Source organism: Podarcis bocagei (genome assembly GCF_964188305.1).
Source record: "Podarcis bocagei genome assembly, chromosome: 4".
NCBI lineage: Eukaryota > Metazoa > Chordata > Lepidosauria > Squamata > Lacertidae > Podarcis > Podarcis bocagei.
Window position 1 is genome coordinate 20594027 of NC_138128.1, and position 12860 is coordinate 20606886.

At 42.5% G+C, this 12860-nt stretch overlaps 1 protein-coding gene across 5 annotated transcripts in view; it reads right to left on the reverse strand.

The window, feature by feature from the left end:
* Positions 1-476: 476 nt before the first annotated feature.
* LOC308584955 (uncharacterized protein) overlaps positions 477-12860 on the reverse strand; it is a 32869-nt gene continuing 20485 nt past the window's right edge. For 2 of the 5 annotated variants that reach the window (XM_081190356.1, XM_081190358.1), the window contains exons 2-3: positions 5210-5815; positions 477-2150 (exon numbers count right to left, since the gene is read on the reverse strand). In XM_081190356.1, the coding sequence (XP_081046482.1) occupies positions 1261-2150; positions 5210-5815 (1496 nt within the window). In that variant the 3' untranslated portion in view covers positions 477-1260. Of the gene's footprint in view, positions 2151-5209; positions 5816-7189; positions 7211-8509; positions 8569-12860 lie in introns of those variants that run through there. The other 3 variants (XM_081190359.1, XM_081190360.1, XM_081190357.1) reach the window with 3 other exon arrangements.

Here is a 12860-nt window from a genome sequence, read left to right on the forward strand (position 1 = left end):
AATGGGAGCAAGAACCAACCATAGATTAAAACATATACATAGAATATTTGATTAAGCATTAAAAATGGGTGAATAAAAACTTAGAAGAAGAATGAAAAAAGACCAGTTAAAACAGCTATATGGGGTGGGGCTTCAATGATACAGATCTAACAATATGAGGCTTCATTTTGGGACTGATTTGTAGCATAGACCTTCCTTCGACGAGTATCTATAATGGCATGCGCAGGATCTGGCGACTAAATATGTGACTTCTGGCCTTCCATCCTGTAGTAATAGGGAGGTGTTGTCTTGTTCTGAACGCCCTGGGAATTATATAGGATGGGCTGGATAAAACTGGCTCGAATCTCTATATAATACTGGCAATGAAGAAGGGCATGCTCTGTTGTTTCCTGCTGCCCAGAGCCACAGGGGCATTTCCTCTCCTCGTAAGGTTTCTACCTATAACGGCCTTCCTGAATTGCTGAAGTCACGTGAAAGCCCTTTGCTGTTTTGGTATTTTGAGATTAGCTATGTATGGCATTTGGGAAGTCACGTATCTTCTAGTTTCACTAATTAGAAATTTTGGGACCTGGCTAGGTCAACCTGTCGTTTAGTATCTACCACTCACTGTTTAGTGTTGTTTTTTTGCTTGTTCGTACCCCATGTCAAGTAAGATCTGTGGATTAAATCCTAAAATTGTTATTATATTTTCCACTGCTTGTTTCCATGTTGTTTGGAAATTGTCTTTAATGGTCAAGGAAGCAAGGCCGCTCGGAAGGAAGGCTAGTCTCAGGCAGTAATTAAGAATGGCGGTCCCTAGGTCTAATCCAAGCAATTAACAATGATACCACACTGACTCTCATTGATGAAATGCTGCTTCATAATAATAATAAAAATACGTAACAAAATAAAAACACAGTAATTTTAGAACTGACAATAAGCCACTGTCAAAGCAAGAGTGAAGAAGTTTAACCTTAAAGTCACCCTTTAGGGAACAGTTTAATGAAATATCATGAGAGCTAGAAATCTAGTGTAAAATCTCACAAGTCTATTAGAGTTTCTGGTTTTAGGCCTCTAGAAAGTTCTGCACGTGCTAATCTAATGGTAAAGCTGGAAGAACTGGCCACCGCTGTTCTACAGCTTAGTACGCTAGCAATAAAACTGAAACTGTGAAATTGAGAAAAATGTGAAAATATTAGGTATGCTATGTGATCCAAGACACAAAGCTTTCAGGTGTGGGATGCTTATTCCCAACCCTATATGTAATAATGTTAAATTTCATTAATCGGGGTATAACAGAAACCCTGAAAATACAGAATCAGTGGTTTCATCAGCCACCAGCCCGTTTTGAGAGCCATTCAAAATCTGAAGCCAAATCTCATCATCTTCAGAGAGGTGAACCAGCATCGAGCCAGAGACCTGGCAAATGCTCTGCGGAGGCTGCCTTACGCTTGACACCTGCATAAGTCTTTCACCGTTGTGGAAGAGCGCCGCCCTCAGCGCCTTGCCAGAGACACTCAGGTGATAACTGAAAGAATAGACTCCTCCAGTGTTGGCAGTAAATATGCCCGATTCCTCATGATATGCTTCATTTTCATTCAGGAAAACCTTTTCAAATCTCACTGGGGATCCTGGCAATGGGAAGCTTCTCCTTTTCTGAAGGCCAGCTGAAAAGGCTACAGGTTCAACCCATTTGCAGTCCCCCTTCTGGCCCTTTTCGCCTCTTCGGCCTGGAAGTCCAGTTAGCCCTTCTCTCCCAGGGGCACCAACTGTTCCCTGCATCCCTGCATCTCCTTTTAAACCAGGAGCTCCTTGAATTCCTGGTGGCCCTCCTGGTCCTATCTCCCCCTTCTCACCTGCTATGCCTCTTTCTCCTTTCTCCCCAGGGTCACCTTTCTGTCCAGTGTCACCTTTTGGGCCTGGTTCTCCATGTTCCCCTGTGTCTCCCTTTGGCCCTGGAATTCCTATGGGGCCAGGGCTCCCAACCTCACCTTTGTCACCTCTTGGAAAAGAAAAATCGGTAGAGCCACCATATTGTTCTGCCTGATGAGGGGACACTGGTCTACCTACAGCAGCCCTGGATCTGGAATCCCCCCTTTCCGCTGTTCTGCCTTGTCCGACGTCTACAAAAGACCGCAGTTCTCCTCTTCTCCTAGCAAGTCTCAGCACATCTGGAAGGAAACAGGAGCAGATCTTTATCCACTGTCATATAAACTGAGAAAAATTCCCAATCAAAACATATAGCAAAATTGTACTAAGCTCAAGTATAAACAGCAACATCCTTACACACACACAGGACCAAACAAATCTCAACTAGCATCACTGCAGGTCCTCATTTATGTTCCAGTTTCTCCTCTGTAAAACATGCAGCGATAGGGGAGGGGGCACTTCACTGGAAGTGCTTTGTATACAGAAGGTCTCAGACTCAATCCTTGCATCTTTCCTTTAAAAATTCTGGGGAATGTCGCTGCATGAGACCCTGTGAAGCTATTTCCACTTCACAGTAGACAGATCTGGGCTTGATGGACAAATGGTCTTACATGGTGCAAGGCAACTGTCTGTCTTCCATGGGGGCAAGAAACAGACTACAAAATCTATTACTATAGACCTCCCAATTGGGCTGGTCCTGTACCTGCAGCCAATGCAGCAAAATGCAGCTCTTTGATCTACATTGACACTATTCGAGGAGGAGCAACAACAAATAGTACTGCTACATTGCTATATAACTGAAATGCCATAACCCAGCCCTTAACTGAACAACTTCTGCCCAATGTGTTCTACCTTTACCAGCCTATGAGTAACCCTTATATATTGCTTTGTGATGGGTGCTTAAATCTAACACCCAAAAGGTCCAAGAAACAGCTTCAAATTTTACAGTTAAATGTATGCATGAAAAGATGGTATGAGCATCATGGTAACTATCATCATACTTTGGGTCAATGACTGCAACCATAGGAGTCCCTGAGATCATATTTAAAGAATCATTAAAATGTACTCATTTATATGATACTCTGGTGTGTCTCCAAATGAGCCATTACAGCTCCGTGTGGTGAATTATGCACCCCTCTAGAAAGGATTGTGCTTTTCTCAATTACTGCACAGGAGGTGCCGAACACATTCATATTCCACACTGAACTGAGCACCACCAACACTTCTGAAACATAATGGTTAATGCCAGGACATGAATCCCCTGGTATTTTCACATGAGGCTGAAACCACCTTTGAATATATCTTGTGCTGTTTGTGTTAATGGTAGGGATGCAATACAATTAATAGTTAATAGTTAGGTTAAATGTGCCTACACTTACAAACGTGTCTAACCAATAGTTCTGATTTTGTATTGCAACAGAAATCATCTTAAAAGATACAATCTTCACTAGGTAAGGGAAGGGGATTTGTTTAAATGAAGCTTGCAGTCTGCAGTTTTATAAGCATTTCCAAAAAGGTGTGCTGGTTTAATAATATATTAAAAGTTCTTTAAGCAATTAGTCTGGTGGATTAATCAATTAAACACCACAGCCACCGTTCATAGCATTCCTGCAGAAGCAAAAAAAAAAAAAAGCATTTGCAAGCCTCATGAACATTCTGCCCAGTGTAGATCAAAGAGCTGCTTTAAGCTACATGTGGGAAGCTTAAACCCCCACCATGCTTTACTAGCTGGGCTGTAGCTCAGTGGAAAAACTCGTGCATTGCATGCACACACAAGGTCCCAGTTTCAATCCCCAGTGTCTCTAGGTAGGGCTAGGAAACACTCTTGGTTCAAAACCCTGCAGAGCCTACTGAGCTGGATGGACCAATGGTCTGACTCAGGTCCCATCTGTACAATACATTTAAAATAGTGTCTTCTCCCTTTAAAGAACTCCCTGAATGCTGGGGAGTGTAGTTTGTTAAGGATGTTGAGAGTTCTTGGGAGACCCCTATTCTCTTCCACGCACAGAGCTCCAATTCTTAGAGTGGTATAACAAGCAATGGTTCTTCCCAGGGAACTCTGGGAATTGGAGCTCTGAGGGGAATCAGGGCTTCTTAACCTCTCTTAGCATCCTTAGTAAACTACAGTTTCCAGGATTCTTTGGGGGGGAACGTCATTTAAAGTGGTAAGATACTATTTTAAATGTATAGCACAAATGGAGCCTTAAGTCAGATGCCTTGGCCTGACTCTGAAGAGCCAGAATGCTTTTCTTCTGAGAAGTCATGATGTCTTCAGAACCAGTCATTTTTAGTCTGTTAGTCTGTTGTTTATCCCAATAGTTTTCCAACTTTCTACTTCCCAGGAACTCTTCCCACATTGACATTAGTCAAGAATCTCTTGCATGTCTGCCGCGGAGACCCTGTGGGTTGCAGAGGAGTCTGGGAAATGTTTTAGGCTGCACACACATACAAAGTGCATGAAGAACATTGGCCATTCCTGGTGGGCCTCATTACTGCTATGCATATACCCAGGGCTGTTTGTTTGTTTGTTTGTTTGTTTGTTTGTTTGATTGATTGATTGATTTTTGCAGCCGGAACTCTCTGGAACTCAGTTCTGGCACCTCTCAGGTAGGCGCCATTGCCATTCTGAGCGAACAAGGGAGGTGTTCGTGGTGAGTTCCGGGACCTCTTTTTCCTAGAAAAACAGCACTGCCCCAGATTGCTGCAGCTGAACATTTTGTAGTACCATCAATAGTGGAGGGCAAGCTTTCCTGAACAGGAACTTGGCAGTTGTTACTGAGGTTCCTTATTGAGGAAGCCTTGCTAAGATTACAAGGAACCCTGGGATTTCCCAGAACACTGTTTGAAAACCACTCATTTATCTCAGTCACCTCACGCTGTAGTTACATCTGTCCAAGTCACGCTGCTTCATTGCAGGTGCTTCATGGGTTCAGCAGAGTCTTGGGGCTTATTATAAAATTGCAGATGGTCTGCTACCAAATACTATCAGATTATGAGAAGGAGAACATGGGTGTTATGGGTCAGGCAGCTCTGCTGGCGTTTGGTGCTCTGCACACCGACAAGTTTGTGTGCGAGCCGCGAGGGACACAATTTGTCCATTTACCCGCCGCCGAGTATCTCTTTACTTCATTGCACAGAGCATTTGGATTTGGGGGGATTTTCAGTATGATACTGATCTGGTTGTTTTTAATTAGAAAATAAATGAATGGCGTTCAGTTTTGCTTTTTTGTTTTTAAAAAAGGAAAGAAAGAAAGAAAGAAAAAGATTTTGGCAACCTGAAGGCATTAAGCGATACAATTACCCGCATTCTCTTTTTCACCTTGGTCTCTCTTTTGTCCTTCGGCTCCTGGAATTTTACAGAAGCAGTGTCGCTCAGTATCGGTGCTGTTTCCCTTTGGTGCATTTGAGAAGGCAGGATCTACGCGGTCGCCAACTGCAAGGCCTTTGTTAGTCGCAGAAAATGGAACCAGGCGGGTAGTACGGTTTTCCTCCCTGGAAACACCCATAGCTGGGGAGGTATGCTCTGTGTTTGGAGCAGTGAACAATTCCAGGGCCACCTGTTGTCTGGATCCAATGGCAGTGGTGGTTGTGGTGGTGGCCCCTGGTTCCAGAAGGTTCTTCTTGCTTCCACCCACCCCGTTAAAGAAAGAGGTTGCCGCAGGTGTCACGGCGATCTGGGAACTCGCTCGACTCCCACCATCTGTGACCAGATCAATTACATTGGTCTCTGGGTCCTGATCAGGGGGAACAGTGAAGGCTTGTTTAGGGTCTTCAGTTTCAGCGACACCGCTGAGTGACTCCATTGTGAAGAGAGGGTAGGGAGAAAAGCTGACGATGGCTGTTGTCCTCACGGGGCTCCAGAGGGCGCTGGAGAGCAGAGCTTGGATCAGGAGTATGGGAATCATGTCTGAAAAGATGCAAATATATATATACAGTGGTACCTCGGCTTACATACACTTCAGGTTACAGACTCCGCTAACCCAGCAATATTACCTCGGGTTAAGAACTTTGCTTCAGGATGAGAACAGAAATTGTGCTCTGGCAGCGCAGCAGCAGTGGGAGGCCCCATTAGCTAAAGTGGTGCTTCAGGTTAAGAACAGTTTCAGGTTAAGAATGGACCTCCGGAATGAATTAAGTACTTAACCCGAGTGTAATAATAATAGGGGTTGCTCATGCGTAAGTTGCCGCCACTCCTGGCTAGGTTGCCTGGTTAAACCTTTTTGTCTGGACAGCCCTTCACTTCGTGGCTGTTTCAGTCGCTTTCAGAATCCGTCAGTGGGCGTTTCTTAAACCTCTTCCAGCATAAAAGCTGTTTGACGCCAAGTCTCCTCCTACTCTCCCTGCGCGGAAGTCTTCTGCGCAGGGAGGGTGTAGGTAGCGGAGGACCCGTGCTCTCCCCGCTGGTGTCTGGCGAGGAGTCCTGGAGCCCTCTCGCCGATTCCCCCATCTGCCCCCCCCTTTATCCCTGGTGTTGCGCTGATTTCCTTCCCCAGCTGATGAGCTGCCTCTCTCCCTGCTGGGTCCTTCTCCAGCATCACTTGGGAGCCTTCCCTCCACCTCTGGCTCCGATGTCAGTTCCCTAACACCGAGGTACCACTGTATATATATAAATACTGAAATGAACGTGACTGAAATAAATTAATATTATAAACCACAGTTGGGAGGAGGGCAGTCATGTTGTTTAGCCGGGATTGTGTTGATTATGCTGATTCACAGGGCTCATGTTGTGTTGAACTTTAACAGCCTCAGACCATCAAGAACCAAGGGTAGCATGATGCTCAGGATGCCAGACTTGGACCAGAGATGTCATGGTTCTAACTCAGGGGAAGAAAAACCAGAACATCTGCCTTGCATGCAGACGGTCCCAAGTTCAATCCCTTGCATCTCTGTGTAGGGCTGAGGGTGCTTCCTGTCTCAAACCCTCGAGGGCCACTGCCCGTCAGAGCAGACAGTGTTGAACTTGATGGGCCAATGGCCTGACTTGGTGTAAGGCACCTTTCTATGTTCCAGGGTAACTCCTGCTCAGCCATGGAAGGTCTCTGGGCCACCCTTCTTAGTCTAGTCTGCCTCGCAGGGTGGTTGCGAAGGAGGGAAATTCTGTGCCTCTCCCTTGAGCAAATTTAAGATGGTCTTGGGCTGAGCAGTCCTTGAAATACAGAACAGTCCTCCAGGACATCTTAGAAGGGATAAAGGACTCTCCCCCACCCTTCCTTTACCGAGACATTCCCCTTCTGTGCTATATAAAGGGGCTTAAAAAAAAAATATGTAAAGGACCCCTGACAGTTAAGTCCAGTTGCAGACAACTCTGGGGTTGCAGCGCTCATCTTGCTTTACAGGCCAAGGGAGCTGGCGTTTGTCCGCAAACAGTTTTTTTTGATCATGTGGCCAGCATGACTAATCCGCTTCTGGCGCAATGGAAGACCGAAACCAGAGCAGCGCACAGAAATGCTGTTTACCTTCCCGGCGGAGAGGTACCTATTTATCTACTTGCACTTTTTGGCATGCTTTCGAACTGCTAGATTGGCAGGAACTGGGACCGAGCAACGGGAGCTCACCCCGTCGCGGGGATTCGACCCGCCGACCTTCTGATAGGTAAGCCCAAGAGGCTCAGTGGTTTAGACAACAGCGCCACCCGTGCTCTAAATCTGAGCATTATATAGTTATGGGGCAGGGGGGGGTGACACAGTTTTACATATTGAAGCATTCTATATATAAACTGCAGGGGGGGATTTAAAACACACACAAATTCCAACACCACTCCAATACCCTTCTTCTTCCAGGATAATTATTATAAATTGCTAGGGGCTTGAGCAGGCCAGTTCCTTCTCTTTATGGGCCAGCTCTCACTTCCATACATCACTACTGGGAAAACCATGGCTTTAACTATACGGACCTTTGTTGGTAAGGTGATGTCTTCCCCACCCATACTCAGATGCTTTCCCCACCACATCCATGATGCTGAAATGGCAAACTGAGCTGACTTAAATACTAAAACCTCAAACAAAGACCACATATTTTGTACAATAAAGAAAAGCATGCAGGAGGGGCTAAGCTACTCTTTGGTATAAATAAATAAATAATAGCCATGTTACAGCGTTATAAACATGCGGCACTAGATGGTGCTACAGAGCACAAAACTTTGTCTATGCATTTTACATAGAGGTTTTTTCTTCTTTTGTTATAATGATTTAATTTATAACTTATTTATAACAGGGGGAGGTTTCCCTGTGTGTAGATCCAGCCTAGGAAATACTTTAAAATGTTCTCAATCAGTGATCTCAGGGTTGCTAGGAACAGTGCTTTTCACCGTCAAATATTCCTGGGCAACCTGGAATTTTTTTTTACATTTATCCTGAAAGTCAACAGTGAGGGAGACAAATGCACCTCACTAGGGAGGGCTTTCCACAAACTGGGAAACTCCACGAAAAAGGCCCTGTCATGGGTTACTGCTAAACTCAATGGACCTTTTGTTTAAACGCCAGTCCATCTGACAGCCCACCAACGGTTTGATTGTACAACGTGGAAGCAAAATCATTCTGAATTCCTGTAGGGGGGGAATGGTTAGTAAGCACAAGTAATAAATTCAAGATGGATGGTTTACCTGGAAGGAGTCTTCATATACTCAGATGCTTTCCCCACTGCATCCGTGATGCTGAAATGGCAAACTGAGCTGACTTAAATACTAAAACCTCAAACAAAGACCACGTATTTTGTACAATAAAGAAAAGCATGCAGGAAGGGCAAAGCTACTCTTTGGTATAAATAATTGCTTCCTAGAAAAGCCCGCAAAATGCACTGTTTTGTTGTATTTTAATAAATAAAACTTGTTCTTAATGACCTCTGTTGTCTGAAAAGATAGGTTAGTTTTCCAAACCGGTGATTGCTTCTCAGTACCTGTTATTAAGAGGAATAAGGAGCAACTGTTTCCACAGAACTGCCCTCTTTTTTGTTTCTTTCTCGAAAGAAATTAACTTTTTAAGGATTAGATACAACATTTCCAGATGTATTAAAGGCCCAAAATAAAGCGTTACATCAAGAATCATTTTTAACTAACTGTGCATAGAACTGGTGTTGCAGCCCTTTGTTTGGGAAGAGGAGGACAGATACAGGGGACCCAATCCAAAGAAGTGTCCTAGCATGGTAAAGGGGGGGATTTTAACCCTTTCTGCTCCCATGCCATTTCACTGCTCAAATTCCCTGCTACCAAAGCCACTACCAAGGCTGTTACTTCTCCTCAATGCTGCTATTCGGAGGTAAATGACAGCTGGGTGTACAGGTTTTGGAAGAAAAACAGCACAACAGAAGTTCAAAAAATAATAATAATAAATCATTTCCCCCATCCCGTACAGTTGCACTCTGTATCAGAGGTCCCCTTGGCTAATTTTTTTTTTCTCGGCAGGCACACTAGTTGAAAATGGTTTCAGCCAAAAGTATTGCAAAAAAGGAAAAGAAATGGAGAGGAGGCTGAAAATATAGTCCAGAAGTCATAGCCTAATTATGAGAAGAGCAAGTGATCCCCAGTTTGTTTTGTTATTTGTTTATTTACTTTTTTTTCATAGAATTTATATACTGCTTGATTGTAAAATAAAATAAAATAAAATAAAATAAATGAAGGTGGTTTGCAAAAAAAAAGATAAACAATAAAAATGTTAGCAAAAACAAAACATTCAGAAAATTTTGTTGTTGTTTAGTCGTTTAGTCGTGTCCGACTCTTTGTGACCCCATGGACCAGAGCACGCCAGGCACTCCTGTCTTCCACTGCCTCCTGCAGTTTAGTCAAACTCATGCTGGTAGCTTCGAGAACACTATCCAACCATCTTGTCCTCTGTTGTCCCCTTCTCCTTGTGCCCTCCATCTTTCCCAACATCAGGGTCTTTTCCAGGGAGTCTTCTCTTCTCATGAGGTGGCCAAAGTATTGGAGCCTCAGCTTCAGGATCTGTCCTTCCAGTGAGCACTCAGGGCTGATTTCCTTAAGAATGGATAGGTTTGATCTTCTTGCAGTCCATGGGACTCTCAAATTAAAACAAGCAATAAACTAAAAACACTTTGGGATTCTAGATATGTGGGTAAGCATGTATAAACAAAAAACATTTTTGACAGGTGCCAAAAGGAGTTCAGTGAAGGCACCTGTCTGATATCAATCAGCAAGAAGTTCCACAGTATAGATGCCAACGCACGAAAATATCACTTTCTTGCAGATGTGGAGTGGGTATGATGTGGGACCTGTAGAGTCTGGCTCAGTCCTCTCCCCACATACACAACAGGGTTTCTCCCCAAATATGCCGAGGGAGAGCCTCATTATTTGCCACAAGAAGCCTGATGTTTACATAATTCAGTGACAACAACAGTATGTCCTAAAATTCTATAATTGCAACAATAGGCAAAACTAGTACTATGGATTACCTGGCGGCACCCACAAAAAAAGAAAACAAGGAACAACTGCCAACGCCTGAATGAATGAATTCCTTATTCTCTTTCCCAGCAGCGACTTCTATTGTGATTGCAGGTTTAGCACATTGCAGGTACCTTCTAGTCCACTAGAGAGCAACAGTAGACCAATTTTTTATTCTCTCGTTTGCTGCACATTTTTGGAAAGGCATCTCTTCAGAGGCCCACACATTTTCTTATCTCAGTTATTCATTTATTTATTTATTTATTTATTCATTCATTCATTCATTCATCAAAGTGGAGAAAATCGCACTAAAGTGATGGTGAATTTTTGCAGGGACTTTAAAAAAAACAAAAACAAAACAAAAACAAGAAGAATCTACAGGGGATGGGGGTAGGCCAAGGCTTTGGAAACGGTATAAGTGCAATTTATTCAGAACAAAAGGCTAAAATAATTGTTAATAACGTGGTGATGGAGGAATTCAAGATAGAAAAAGGGACACGACAAGGTTGCCCAATTTCCCCATTGCTTTTTATATTGGTCCTGGAGGTTTTGCTGAATATGATTAGAAGGGACCAATTGGTTAAAGGTATACAAGTCGGAGCTAAACAGTACAAATTGAGAGCATTTGCAGATGACTTAGTATTGACATTACAGGAGCCAGAATCTAGTACCAAAAGAGTTTTGGAACTGATTCAAGAATTTGGTCAGGTTGCAGGATTTCAACTGAATAAGCTAAAAACAAAGGTTTTAGAGAAAAATTTAACAGCAATTGAGAGAGAGAGGTTTCAGAATGAGACAGGATTAGCACTGGTTAAGAAAGTGAAATACCTGGGGATTAACATGACAGCTAAAAATGGAAATCTATTTAAAGACAATTATGAAAAATGCTGGACTGAAGTGAAAAAAGATTTAGAAATCTAGTCAAATTTGAAGCTTTCACTGCTAGGCCGTATTGCTGCGATAAAAATGAATGTATTGCCTAGAATGTTGTTTCTGTTTCAAACATTGCAAATTTTGGATAAAATGGATTGCTTCAAGAAGTGGCAGAGAGATATTTCTAGATTTGTCTGGCAGGGCAAGAAGCCTAGAATAAATTTTAAAATACTAACAGATGCAAAGGAAAGAGGTGCATTTGCCCTGCCAGACCTTAAACTTTATTATGAATCAGCAGCTTTTTGCTGGCTGAAAGATTGGCTGCTTCTTGAAAACACAGACATTTTGGATTTAGAAGGTTTTAATAATGTATTTGGATGGCATGCATATTTGTGGTATGATAAGGTCAAAGCACATAAAGCATTTAAAAATCATATTGTCAGGAAAGCATTATTTAATGTCTGGATAAGATATAAGGACCTACTTGAAAATAAAACCCCAAGGTGGTTGTCACCGATGGAAGCGAAGGCTCAGAAAAAGCTCAATATGGAGGCCAAATGGCCGAAATATTGGGAAATTTTGGAACAAGAGGGAGACAGATTGAAATTGCAGAGTTTTGAAAAACTAAAAAATAAAGTGCAAGATTGGCTTCATTATTATCAGATAATGGAGGCATATAATTTGGACAAGAAAATTGGCTTCCAGGTGGAAAAATCGAAATTGGAAACAGAACTGTTAGAACCCAAAACCAAGATTTTGTCAAAGATGTATAACTTGCTGTTGAAATGGAATACTCAGGATGAAATGGTGAAATCTGCTATGATTAAATGGGCACAAGATGTTGGACATAACATAATGATGGCTGACTGGGAACAGTTATGGACCACAGGTATGAAGTTTACGGCATGTAATGCCTTAAGAGAGAATATTATGAAAATGATTTACAGGTGGTACATGACACCAGTCAAGCTTGCAAAAATCTATCATTTGCCCGATAATAAATGTTGGAAATGTAAAGAAACTGAAGGTACATTCTTTCACCTTTGGTGGACGTGCCCAAGTATTAAGGCTTTCTGGGAGATGATTTATAATGAAATGAAAAGGGTATTTAAATATACCTTTCTGAAGAAACCAGAGGCCTTTCTCCTGGGCATGGTTGGCCAATTGGTGCTAAAGAAGGATAGAACTTTCTTTATGTATGCCACAACAGCAGCAAGAATACTTATTGCAAAGTATTGGAAGACACAAGATTTACCCACTCTGGAAGAATGGCAGATGAAGGTGATGGACTATATGGAACTGGCGGAAATGACTGGCAGAATCCGAGACCAGGGAGAAAAGTCGGTGGAAGAAGATTGGAAGAAATTTAAAGACTATTTACAGAAATACTGCAAAATTAATGAATGTTAGAATGATGTTGGACTGAAGTTAAGTGGTTTTTAGCAGCAATGTTAAAAGGAATGTGTAAAAATGGATTGTTAACAGGTGATAGTTTAAAGTTATTATATTTCAAGATAAGAGATTAAGATAAAATCAAAGAGGGAAAGGATTTGCTGAACTAACTAATTTGAACTGGAATACAAAAAGGGAGGTGTGAGGAGGTCGGGGAAACAAGCAAATGAAAGATAAGACATGGAAAGACTTTTTTTTAATGGTTTTTATCTTGTATTTTCATTTTTTTCTTTAC